This window comes from Ctenocephalides felis, unplaced genomic scaffold (genome assembly GCF_003426905.1).
Source record: "Ctenocephalides felis isolate EL2017-DRISC unplaced genomic scaffold, ASM342690v1 CF-g0.4_SCAFFOLD_00845, whole genome shotgun sequence".
NCBI lineage: Eukaryota > Metazoa > Arthropoda > Insecta > Siphonaptera > Pulicidae > Ctenocephalides > Ctenocephalides felis.
The window spans coordinates 15,918,433-15,932,686 of record NW_020536999.1 but is presented as its reverse complement, the minus strand read 5'-3'; the positions used below and the strand labels follow the sequence as shown (position 1 = coordinate 15,932,686).

The following is a 14,254-nucleotide window of genomic DNA, read 5'->3' as shown; positions in this document are numbered from 1 at the left end:
CTAACGCGACTGTAATAAATTCGAACAAAATTTATTTAAACGAAGAATTATGGAAGGATCTTTTTTAACTATTGATAACAATAAGACAATAAATAAGTGGAATGAACTTAACACGGTGTGCGACACAAAACTCTTTTAGTTATAAATATAAATATATCCATTATCAAGTAGTATTTAAATACTTAAACCTTCAGTGTCGAGTTTTGTGCGAATAAAATATACCTATATTGATAAAAATAAAAGCTTGAAATAATCATTTTTTAATTAATGTATATGCTTTTGTTGGTGATTATTGTTTCTCTGGTAATTTTCTGGCTAACTATCTCCACTAATTAATTTAAATGCACATTTAGCTTAATTACTCTCACAATCTAATTGCTGCATCATGTTTTAATTATCTTTTAGAGAATTAACAAGATAATTATTGTATACAACCACTATTTGCTGTATAAATAAATTATGAAAACTAATTATTAATTATTAATTTAGGGGACATCGGAAAACATCAGCATAAAATATTCAAATGGTACTGCAAAGTATTAAAGTGTAAATGTAAAAGTTTACTTGTGACAATCTACCCCGTTCTCTTCTATCTCTATCAGACATTTTCCGTGTTTATCTTGTTAGTTTTAGTTAACGATTGTGCAAACAATATTACGAGGTTCTATTTATTCTCCTTCACGAAACTTCTGTTATGGGAGACCCTTTAGGCTGAGATTTCTTCTAAGCCTCTTATTGATCTCACCTAATTCTGGACCATATACAATATAGATAAATATTTATAGAACGTGTTATGTTTGTAGCATTTTGATTTTTCTTCTATTTTATACGAAAAAATATTTTCGGTTGTAATAACATAAAGCCTGATCATAAATTTAACTTCCCGTAGGGTGAGCTATAGTAATCGCAAAAAAAATCGAAAATGAAAATTTTTATATTTGTTTACGTTTGAGAGGTTTCTGAACATTTTGGCATACCTTAGAAAAAATGGATGTAAGTGTGTGTGCGGATACAAATTTTTGTCGACCATTTTGCGAACATGGTTGAACAGATTTGAACAATTCGATTCCTACTGATAAAGGGACGAGCTGATTAGTTTTTGGAAAAGGCAGGTCTAGCCGTTTCGGAGATACGGGGCAAAAAATGCCAAAAATGGTATTTCAGTTTTTGAGATAACGGAGTGTCCAATTTAAATAATTTTAATTTTACTTTAGCGTCCAATTCAAATTTAATTTTAACATTTTACTTGTATTGACGAAATAAACAACTGGTAATTTTTTTGTAAAGGAAGGTCCAACGTCTCCGGAGATACAATAAGAAAAGTAAAAAATATTGCCATTTGGTGGTCAAAAATAAACATTAGACATATGTACATCGTATTATCAGATACTTTATAAAGATTATAATAATAAGTACAAATTTTGTGTACATGTATGTGGGTTCTGTACCAATGTTTACACGTTAGACGACAACGCGGCGCTTACGCGCTTTGGTATTTCGCAACCAAATCAGCTATGCAGCGCGATAGCTTAAAAATATTCAAAATTTTCAAATAATCAAAATACAAAAAAAAATTAAAATATAAAAAAATCAATTTTTTCAAAAAGGTCAATTTTCTTCAAAAATTTCAAAATTTCCCAGAAATCTAATTTTTCAAAATTTTGCAAAGTTGTCGGTACGGGAAGTTCCAGCAATTTGCCTTAAAACACAATGCCATGCACCACTAGTTTTAGCTTCCAGAAGGGTAAGTTTTAGTAATCTAAAAATGGATACAATTTTTCGCCTACGTTTTCGGGAGCGTGGATTAACCGATTTGAAGTGTTCAAAAAACATTGATAAGGAGGTGGGCTGATTAGTTTTTGTCAAAGGTTAGTTTAGCCGTTTTGGAGATATGAAGCAAAGAGTGCAGAAAGAGAAAATTAAGTATATGAAAAAATAGGGCATCCGATTTAAATGATTCAAAAAGCATTGCACTTGAATTGACGGGCTGAAAAACTGATAACATTTTTGTAAAGGCAGGACCAGCGGTTTCGGAGATTCAGAAAACAAAGTTAAAAAAAATGCCATTTGCCAGTCGAAAATCGATATTTTCGACAGTATGGTTATGGGAATATGAAAAACTCAAGATATTTCAAAATTAAAATAATAGTAATAATAACAATAATAATAATAATGAAAATATCATTTTAGCAAATTTTGGAATTATTCAAAAAAATTTCATAATATTCAAAACAGATTTATTTTTTAAATTTATCCAAATAATCAAAGTTTGGAGATGTTTTAGGAATTTTCAAGAATGTTCGAAAAAATTCAAAATTCTATTTTTTTTTCTTTATAAGTTTTGAGAAATTTCAAATTACGGTACAAAAACTTTCTGCAATTTCCACTAATTAATTAAGGGTTTAAAGCTGTATAATCAACAGTAAAATTTCAATATTTAAACTATTTAAATGTGTCAGTTTTTGATTGGAGCACAGACGGCAAAACTTTAAAATTATTTCTTCCTAAAATAGTATCAACTTTCCCCAATTGCCTCTATTTTCTCTCCAAGGGATGTTAATTGAAAATTAATTATTTAACTTGGCACAAGTTCCTAAGTATGTCTAGTATATTGTTTGCTTATTGTTAACGAGAAAAGTTTTGCAATGAGATTTCTGTAATAAGGCGATATTTGATATAGAGTTTGTTGGTTTCAATATTACTTTACAGTAGAACTCATATTTACATTCAAACTTGCAAGTACGTGTTTTGAACTACGAAATGTGAAAACTATCGGTCTACTGCTGTTCTGTTAATTAGTGGTTATCTTATATAAAAATCTGATGGTATATTTCAATTGACATTTGATTACCAATATCAATTCAAAAAAATCTTTAGAATAATTTATTACAAACCTTTCTTTTTTCATATCTAATAAGGGTTTGCGTGATAGAGTACCATATTCGAGCTCCATTACTGATGTAATCAACTTTGCCACTAACTAGATTAATTCATTAAATATTTAGCCAACTCTGTCTGCAAACTTTGTTTCCTAGGTTAAAAGGTGACTGGATGGAAGGAACAATGTAGAATTTTGTTTAATGGAATATTTGATGATTTACGTAAAACAAATGGTAAAAATAACTAGGACTTGTGTATTGAAATTTGATGTCGGAGTTGCTTTGATTTCCAATGTCTTTTTTATTGACTACCCGTAGGGTAAGTTATAGTATTAGCAAAAAAAAATCGAAAATGAAAATTTTTATAATCTTTACGTTTCAGAGGTTTCTGAACATTTTGGCATACCTTAGAAAAAATTGATGAAATGAAGAATTGGTAAAATTTTTGATAAGGCAGGTCTAGCAGTTTCGAAGAAAAGTAAAAAAAAAATGATATTTGGCGGTCGAAAAAGATTATTAGACATATGCACATCAAATTATTAGGTTTGTTATTGAAATTTTGAACATTTGGGCAAATTTTGTCACAATTTTTTGGGCTCAGTACCAAATTAGTAAAATTTGTGGTAAGTCAGGTCTAGCAGTCCCGGAGAAAAGTATAAAAAAGTGATATTTGGAGGTAAAAAATGATTATTAGACATATGCACATCAAATTATCAAGTTTATTATAGAGATTTTAAACATTTGGACAAATTTTGTTACAATTTTTTTGGGTTCAGTACCAAATTTTTAATTTTTTAAGTTCACTTATACGATTTAAACAAATTTCCAAATTTTTAGAATTCTTTTCTCAACATTTTTAAATATATATATATATATATATATATATAAATACATAAATTTTAAATTTACAATTCAGTTAAAAAATGCATATATTTCATATGCGTTATTTTACTCGTAAGAAATATATCCTCAGATGGATTCATTCGGCTTTTCTTTAATGTAAACATTTTCAAGTATTTTGAGCGATAAGATCAAATATTTATTGTAATATTAATTGTGTCTTTGAAAATATTTAAAACAATTGTAATTAATCATTGATCAATATTGATTGATTAATTATTTTCCTCAAATATTTAATTCTGGTACGGGAAGTTCTAGCAAATTAAGGCACAATGCCATGCACCTCTAGTTTATTAACTTCCCGTAGCGAGCGTTATAGTAATTGCAAGAAAAATCGAATTTAAATTTTTTTATATATCTTTATGTTTCAGAGGTTTCTGAACATTTTGGCATACCTTAGAGAAAATGGATGTGTGCGTGTGTGTGTTTGTGTAGTATGTATATGGATATAATTTTTTGTCAACCGATTTCTATCGATATGGAGACAAACTGATTCGTTTTTTGGACAAGGCAGGTCCAGTCGTTTCGAAGATACGGGATAAGAAGGGCCAAAAACGATAACTCAGTTTTCAAGAGAACGGAGCGTCCGTTTTTAATAATTCAAAAAATATTTTACTTATATTGACAAAATGAAAAACTGACTAAATTTTTGAGAAGGCAAGACCAACGGTTTCGGAGATCGAGTAAAAAAAGTAAGAAAAAAAATTTGGAGGTCAAAAATGACAATTAGACATATGAACATCAAATTATCAGATATTTTATAGATTTTAATAATTAGTACAATTTTTTTTACGTCTTTATGGGTTCAATTTTCGTCCGTTAGAATGCGACACGGCGCTTTCGCGCTTCCATTGATTGCTTTGAAAAAAGTTTAAAATTTTTTTAATATTTCAAAATAAAAAAATCATAAAAATTTGAAAATTCTCAAAAATCAATTTTTTTCAAAGCTTTAAATTTTTTTTAATATGTAAATGTAAAATATGTAAAAAATTATGTGTACGAAATGCCATATAACACTAGTTTTGGCAAGCAATTAAAACTTATGTGTTGTATAAGCCATTTAGATGGTAATAAAAAATAAAAACTTTACTTTATATAAATATTCTGGTACATGTTACAAAAATCAATTTTCCCGAAAGAAACAATTTTTCACGAATGTTTTTCCCTCATAATTCCTCGATTCGTTCATGGTCGACCGATGACAATATTTCATCTTCCGAAGAAAAATGTGAAAATGTGAAAACGCGAAAATGTGGAAATGTCTATGAACTTTATGGCTGCACTATGCGATTCTAATGTTTGTATTAAATCTTCAAGAATGACTGGAAAATGTGAATTTTCATGCCGGAAAAAATGGCGAAGGATAGATAAATAGTGCCCCATGTGTTATTTGATTTGTGATATATAAATTTTACGGTTGGCGTTTTTGGAGTTTAAGTATGATTTATTTGTTGTTATGAATTATATGGAGACTATTGATCATATGTTGGCAAAAATATGTTTTCGTCGGTAATTTTATAATAATATGGTATTAATACCCAGGTGCCAAATCTCGGAAAAAATAAAAATGTTGTAAATGGGTTATGGGTCTATGTTCACATGAGTTGGTATTTAGAAATTGTCAACAAGAAATGTATTTGCTGTGCTATCAGACGTTTTACACGTAAAACCCAACTTCACGTATGTGTTATCAAAGAGACATCACTAAGTTGCACTTATGATAAAATTGTTATGTGACGTTTGTGCGTTTTGGAGGTTAGATTTTATTGTGTACCAACTCATACGAATAGAAACATAGCATTAGTTCTATTTTATCCAAGAATTAATCTCTAAATGGTAAATTTTGTTCAAATTAAAAAAAGTTCCAGTTTAAGGTTTGTGAAATAATATTTTTAATCATTCCGAATCAAAAATGAACGAAATACATCACGTTGACAATGTATTACTTATGATATACATTTTTGATAATTGATTAAGGTTTGTGAAAACTGTTGTATAAAATAAGCAAGTACAACTATTCATGCCATTTCCAATATCATAAGCAACTGCTGAATTATACAAAAAAAATCAACAGATGATTTAATTGAATACTCAATAGTCAGTTAAGGTAGAAAGGGCCAGAAAATGACTGAAATTACAAAATTTGGATTATTATGCAGAAGAATTACTAGATCGAATATTTTGTCATTTTTATAAGTTTTTTTTTCAATTTGCCATTAGACCCTGCAATTTTGACTTTAGATTTGTGTTCAATAAAATATAAAAAAAAATTCGTGTTTCGCGGTAAAAAGGTAAAAACTACATTGGAAAATAAACGCCACACACCCAATACAGACATTTTTTTTTATTTTGTGAACCTGTGTAATTTATTGCATAACAAAAAATATTGATGTATTAATATTTATTTTAACTAATGATGAAACAAAGTCATTTGTTTCTTCTAACTTTTTTAAAATTTCATTGCAAATTAGTATAATTATTTTATTCCTGATTTACAACACAATAGCTCAATATGTCCACGGGTTTATATTTACATGAAAGTGTATATTTCCGAAATATTATATTTTCTCTTTTGTAGGAACAAAACGATTTTGCGAAATGAATTTCCATACATTTCCTAAGGGAAAGGAGTAGGCAAACATATTGTATTTTATTTATTACCAAAAGCCTAAAGCAGGGATAGACAGATAATTTATAAAATTTGAGAAATATAAATATATATATATATATATATATAAATAAAAAAAAAAGATTGTATGTATGAATACAATTTTTTATGCACACTGATCAACTGGTTTGAATAATTTAAAAAACATTCGATTTCTACTGATAGGGAAACATGATGATTAGTTTTTGGTAAAAGTTGGTCCAGCTGTTTCGGAGATATGGAGGATAGAATGCAGAAAATCACAATCAAGTTTTTGAGAGAACGGAGCATCACTTTTAACAAACTCAAAAAACACTTCACTTGTGATGACGTAATGAAGAATTGATTAATTTTTTGCAAATGTAGGTCCAGTGATTTAAGAGATCCAGAGAATTTTTTTTTAAAAAATACCATTTGGCAGTCGAATATAAGATATTTGCGACAGGATGGATCAACCGGCATGAATGGGTATCAAAACCTTTCAAGAAATTTCAAAATTTACAAAAAAATGCCAAGATTTCTAAAAATAAGTCTTTTCATTTTTAAAAACCATGATATTGTTACATTTTTTTAATATTAAAGTTTTTAAAATTTTCAAAAATGTTAAAATAAACCAAAATTCTAAAATAAAATAATTTTACTTTTCTGAGCTTTTAAAAATTTTAAATTACGGTTCGGAAATTTTTAGCAATTTACCTTAAGGTTCGATGCCATGCACCACTAGTTATATTTATTATTTAAACTAAGTTTCTTAAATCTTGTCTTGTTTATTAATTTAAATAAATTATAATCATATCTATATCATTATGATAATACTTGAATATAAATTTGTGAAAATATTTTTTGACATAATTGTGTTTTTCCACAACTGTATTTTTCCACCATATTTGATATAGTTTCTCCGACGAAAAAAATGCTTTTTCCTGCCTTATTATATTCGTTTTCAGATGGAAAATATGAAAAATCGCCGAAAGCAAGGAACAAAATCATGATATATGCCAGTTTCGTATTATGAACACGTTAGTAGGTGAACACTGGAAGATTTATGCCATTTGTACATTTTCAATTTCATTTCTGTGATTTAGGAGAGAATGGCGTTTGAGATAGGTACGGCTGTCATGAACATTGTTCTGGTTTGTTAAATACAGAAATATATAATACATACACATATTATATATTACATATTATATATATATATATATATATATATATATATACTAGATGGCCAGACAGACGTTGTCCTGTACCCACGTCTACAATTCAAAAGTTCCAAATTCTTTGATATCCTATCCTATACTTTTTAATGTCTTATTTGATGTCCGGTTTTGATTCATTTCATGTTCATTAGCATGAACAGTATAAGAAATTCAGAAAAAAATATTATAGTATCTGCGCTAAAAGAACAATATCACACTTGATTTTACCACACAACATAATTGCTTCAATAATTTAGTCTATAATCTTCATAAACTAGTAGAATATATAATTGCTTTTTGGCTATTATAATTTCTAAGGTACATTTTTATTACTAATCATTTAATAAACATCATTGTTTATGCTGAAATCTTAGGTGAATTAATTTATAAAATCTAGTTCATATGTGCACTCTTCAATCTAAGATCAACTTGCTAAATATTCCATATCCAATGCCAAACAAATAAATTTTTTGACGCATGAAACAAAATTTTTAATCATTTTTTTAATAAGTAGAAATATTTTTTTATATTGTTAAATAATTTAGTAAAGAAAACGAAAATGCGACATAAGTTTAAAAAAATAATGTATATGCAATTTTGTACTTATTGCAATATTTATTAAACTGAATTATATAGTTTCATCTGCCAAACATATACTGTAGACTGTATCTTATATTACTTTAATTTCTGGCACATCTCAGCTGATTTTCGACAATAATAATGTAGACATTACATTTTTCTTGTATATTACATTCTAACATTATCTAGGCTCATAATTTCAGCTAAATTCGAATTTCAAGTGAATTGACATTTCTAGCAGATGTCAGTTCAAATGTGTTTAATGTCAAACAATGATAAGTGTTTTTTGTGATTTTTGCCATTTATTTCTACAATATAACTATAGTTTTATCGTTCATTAAATCTTAAAAAATTTTTTTGACGAACTCTAAAAAGAATTATCAAAATCCGAATAACCGATTAGGAGAAGTATCAAATCATACACCCGTACAGAAGAACTTTATATAAAAGATACATTCATTCAGTGAAATAAACTGTAAAAATTTGGTATCCTTCTATTATTTAAATTTTTAATAGTAATCATATTTCAACTTACCAAGTGCTACGGATACTCCGGTCCTGCCCTTTGTGAGTAAAAAAGCGGGTCTCAAACTGTTAGCATCGTCCAAAAGATGAGGCAAAAAATTATATGCCGTTGGCACCCTCAAAGTTGTAGAAACATTGAAACCGGGCCGAAGAAATGTCATATTTCGGAGTAAGGATCTTGCTTCGTCTGAAAGGAAAATGAAAAATTAGAAAAGAAAGTCAAATAAAAAAGAACCACTTGGATCAGTTGCAAGAGGCATTTTGCCTTAAGGCAAGTTGCATGAACTTTCCGAAAGTTTTCTCAAAAACGGCTGAACCGATTTCAAAAATTTAAAAGCCATTCAATGTATTTTCGATGGAGGACTAGCGTTTGCCAGTTTTGTGCGGCTTTGCGTTTCTTTGTAATTTGAAAAAAAGTGTTAAACATTTCGGCCACACTTAAGCTCATACTAACGAATCGATTTAAAAAAATCAAAAGCTGTTTGAAAGATATTAGTTGGGAATGATACTGATTAGTTTTGGATCAAAATCTACCAAGCCGTTTCTTGTAATTAACCGTTAAAAAAATTTTTTTGCCGATTTTCATGGAACTTTTTTTGGCGATATATATCATGGTCTTATAGAACTTACTGAATTATTACGGTCTTACGTCAAGTAGTTTAATTTTAAAAACTCATCAAAGTTTGAGTAGTTTTTTGACGTTTGTTAAAATTAAAATTAGACGATTTACTTGGTATAACGATAGAGTACTTGGTCTTAATGAACATACTAAACCATTAAAGTCCTACGGAAACTGGTTCAATTATAAAAAATTATAGAATTATGAAAATTTGCTTTTAGAAAATACTCCGAGTTGACGTGTTCGTTCGTTTTCAATTGTGTGTAATAAATGTACTCGGAAATATTCTAATCACTCATAAATTAATTTATTTTTTATTGATTAAGTCGATTATTTACACATATCGGTAAGTTCATGTAACTTGCCTCAAAGCAAAATACCAATACCAACTAGTTTGTTCTATGATTTTACTCTTGTAAATCTAAGTGAAACAATTTATTTTCCCAAAGCTGTCGTTTCCAGTCGGTCCATTAATAAAACGTTAATGTGGGCTAGTAGAAAATTAAAGTCTGTTCTCTACAGACTTCATTGTGCCGAAGTAATCTTTTGTTGAATTCAGGATCCTTTGTAAGGAATTCCCCTGCTCCTTTCTTCTAATCTATTAGGAGATTTTATAACAAAGGGGCTAATTTACAGCACTAAACACGGTTTTACAAAGGGCTCATTATAATTGGGATTATAAATACAACAATAATATTTTGGGTACCTGGATTAGAAGTACGCGTATGCAAATGCTTTTAACAAATACTAAATTAATACTAGTCAATTAATGTGAATGAATATTAAACGTATTTAAGACATGCTTTTTCTTGAAATCATGCTTTTACAAGCCTCTTGCACTAAAAAAATTAAACTAGGTGTAAGTGGAAGTTCAGGAATTCGATTCAGAATGACTCATTTTTTACATGAAATAAACCACTTCCCCTGCGGGAAGATAATAAATCGAATGAATAATATTAAGATTTTCTTCAATTAGTAAATTTATCTTGAAGTCGATTGGAAAACCTTTCACTACCAAATCAAATATATATTATTATTATTAACTTCCCGTAGGATAAGTTATAGTATTCGCAAAAAAATCGAAAAGAAATATTTTTATATATCTTTACGTTTCAAAGGTTTCTGAACATTTTCGCATACCTTAGAAAAAATTAATGTATGTGGGTGTGTGTGTGTGTGCGGATACAAACTTGCAAAAGGCACATTTACCCGTTTCGGAGCGCAAAGGATGTAAAAATGGTCATGCCGTTTTTGAGAAAACGGATCATCCGATTAGATTAATTCAAAAAACATTTTGCTTATGTAGACAGTGTACAAAAAATGCTATTACAAAAAATTTCCTAATTTTGAAAAGTTTAAAAAAAATCAAAATTTTCAAAAAAAATTAAAATATTCGAAAAATTCAAATATTCTCAATTTTCAAAATCATTTTCAAAAAAAATCTAAATTGTGAAAAATTTCATAATTTACATAAAATAACAAAATTTAAAAAAAAAAACGATTTCTTATACAAATTTGAGAATAGTTCGAAATTTTCAAAAAAAAATCCAATATTTTCAAAAATTTCCAAATTTAAAAAAAATAAAAAATAAACGTTTTTTCAGAAAACTCCAAAAAATTTCGAACTTTTCAACAATTTTCAAGATTTTGAAAAAAAAATATCAAAATTGCCAAAAAAATCAAATTTAAAAAAATGAACGAATTTCTTGTAAACATACACATAAGTTGTTTACAGAATACGCTCGTCGTGCAATTTTATAAATTTACAGTTTGTATTTGTACAATAAAACCATCAATTTGAAATTATTTAAAACATTTATTAATTATTTTCATTCCTCGAATGTTTAATTACGGTGCAGAAAGTTCCAGCAATTTGCCTTAAGGCGCGATGCCATGCACCACTAGTTTTATTATTACATTACATATTTAATTTCACTTACTGCTCAATGAATCCAGCAATCCATTAGTAGTAGAAGCATTTTCTTCAGCTGTCGGACCAACTACCCCTGCTCCGGTGGCAGCAGCTGCTAAAAGTAGCTTCTGCTGCCCTAAATGTTGAGCCAAAAGCGTGACGTCTTCCTGACGAGCTCGGTACATCGCCTCCAAATATTGCAGGCGGACCTGGAGCTCTGCTAATCGCTGAGAGAGGCTCTGCTCCGCTCCTGGATCTGGAAAAGAAAAAAAAATCGTTTATTAAAATTAGGAATGTAATAAAATAGTCCACCTAATTATTTAAAACGTTTTTACTAGAGACATGAAAAATCACAAGTTGGAAAAAATCCATCGAATGCAATAAAAATCTCATTACGAGAAAAAGTAAACTATCTCAATCGAATTGCTCGAATAAGAGAAAATCCAAAGTCTTTAATAACATCTAGGAGGTATATTCTTTTTCTCGCATTTTCCGATTTTTTCACAACGCCCGGTTGAGTTTTATTAGATTTTCTTCTCTCTCACACGTCTCGACTATTAGATCTTTTCCTTTGAATGAAAATACCAGTTTTTTGTGTAATATTGGAATTCGCCTTGATGGAATACTTAAACGAGAAATAAAAGGAACCATTGGATATATATATACTAGATGACCCGACAGACGTTGTCCTATACCCACATCTATAATTCAAAAGTTCCACATTTTTTAATATATACTTTTTAATATCCTATTTGATGTCCTGCCTTTGTGGTTCATTTATGGTTAAAATATTGAATGTTTCAACTTTAAATTTTTGTCAAATATTCAGTAAAGTGCAGTAACAATGTATGCTAAGTTTCATCAAAATCGAATTATGCATTTTTGAAAACGTACAATCTATTTCAATACTAGTATTGAGAGCGGAGCTAGGCACCCATCAACTTCGCATATCTCAAAAACTATTGAAAGTTTCAACTTTAATTATTTGTCAAATATTTAGTAAAGTGTAGTAACAATGTATGTCAAGTTTCATCAAAATCGAATTATGCATTTTTGAAAACGTACAATCTGTTTTAATACTAGTATTGAGAACCCAGCCAGCCATCACCTATCAACCTCGCAAATATCTCAAAAACTATTGAATGTACCAACATTAAATTTTTGTCAAATATTTAGTAAAGTGTAGTAACAATGTATTTATTAAATTTCCCTTGACAAACTCCAGAAAGAATTATCAAAATCCGAATAACCGTTTAGGAGAAGTAGCAAATCATATACCCGCGTAGAAGAATTTTATATAGAAGATATATATCAAGTTTTTTCGGGCACGTTTTCCAGTTTTACTAATTTGACAAAATATAGGTTTATTTGACTTCTCCATACCTATTGAGCTTCATGTTCAAGCTCATTTTAGAAATGAACATTAAATTTGTAAACTTCTGTTTCCGCGGACTTTGCTGACATAATTCTCTTCGACTTTACCAAGAAACTTCAAGAACGGCCCTGTAATTGCTTTAGGATTTTGTTCGGACTTTATTATTTGCTATGCATATAAAAGTTTAAACGATATCCACATTTCAGCATGGATAATAAGCATTATTGGAGGAAATATAAAGTTTTAAATAGGTACACACATAATTTAAATATTTTTTATTTCATGGTCCATGGAGTAAATCCAGAAGAATTTAAATTGAATTTTTTGAAACCCTAGAATGTTCTTTAGGAACATGACGCCTATCAACAATTTAATAGAGTAAAAAAAATTCAACAGTTAATTACGAAGAAACGGCTCAGCCAAACTTTGTACAAAAATAATCAGCACGATTCCCAAATAATTTCTTTCAAATAGTTTTTAAATTTATAAAATCGAGTCAGAATTTTTGGCCAAAACGTACACGATTTTTTTTTACTTTTTTATTAATTTCTAAGAAAGGGCTCGGCCGATCGTCGCGCAAAGCTGAGAAACGATAGTCCTCATCGATATACCTCGAATGGCTTTTAAATTCTTGAAATCCAGTCGTTTTTGAGAAAACGTCGATTTAAGGTAAAAAATCTGTTCACACATACACACACATACATACACACACATATACTTTTTCAAAATTTGGTCTCATTCGATTCAGAATGGCTTGAAACGTCGAGGAAACATAAAATTAGCAAATCGTTTTTTTTTTATGAAAACATAAACTTCTCTTTCGGGAAGTTGATATTATAAAAGTGATCTAAATTATGGAGCTTGATCCTGCGCATGCTGAATCAATTTTTAGTAAAAAATTTTAATCTATAATATCTTATTGTAAATCTAATATAAAAATTTAACCTACAATCAAATATCTAACAGAGCCTCATAAATGTACACTGCCCCAAGTTAAAAAATGATGCCTTAAAAATATACTGGAATACGTGTTGTTTACTTTGTGACATATGAGTCATCAAATGTTCTATAAAATTTTCTAGAGCAGCATTTTTGTTTGTATTTTTTGCGCTATATAGATTTTGAACTAGTATTCTCTGATCCAATGTCCTTAAAAAGTTCTGTAATAGAATGTTTCCTAATAGATTTATAAATATTCTGAACAATTTTAGTATGTACTAGGTGCACTAATTCTACTAATTCTAAATTATGTTAGATGTCCTGGAATACATTTATATCCTATTTTGGTCTTCCTAAATTTGGCGATACTTCAATTAAAGATGTCTTAGAATTATTTTTTTTGTACTTTAGAATCTGTTTCCCTGATATGGTTCGTTCCTGTTGTGCAACTTGAATTATGAGTTAGTGAACATAAGCAGCATATATGGATACGTTCCGGCGATAATAATAGGAATTGAATGCCGTAATAAAAACCTGTTATTGTGCGTTGTCGTGTATTTGACGACGATTTCATTGCAATTTTACCGTATGTATCTCTGATTTTACTGTTAGCGTCAGCTCGATTTACCCACGTCTGATGGTAAGTACCTGACGTATGGAGGCAGCAGCCTGGGTAAAAGGAG

At 29.0% G+C, this 14,254-nt stretch overlaps 1 protein-coding gene across 1 annotated transcript in view; it reads right to left on the bottom strand.

The window, feature by feature from the left end:
• Positions 1-14,254, bottom strand: part of LOC113379010 (alpha-1,3-mannosyl-glycoprotein 4-beta-N-acetylglucosaminyltransferase A-like) — an 87,096-nt gene that overhangs the window by 16,894 nt on the left and 55,948 nt on the right. The window contains exons 4-5 of the mRNA XM_026619511.1: positions 11,286-11,513; positions 8,737-8,913 (exon numbers count right to left, since the gene is read on the bottom strand). Of these exons, the coding sequence (XP_026475296.1) occupies positions 8,737-8,913; positions 11,286-11,513 (405 nt within the window). The remainder of the gene's footprint in view (positions 1-8,736; positions 8,914-11,285; positions 11,514-14,254) is intronic.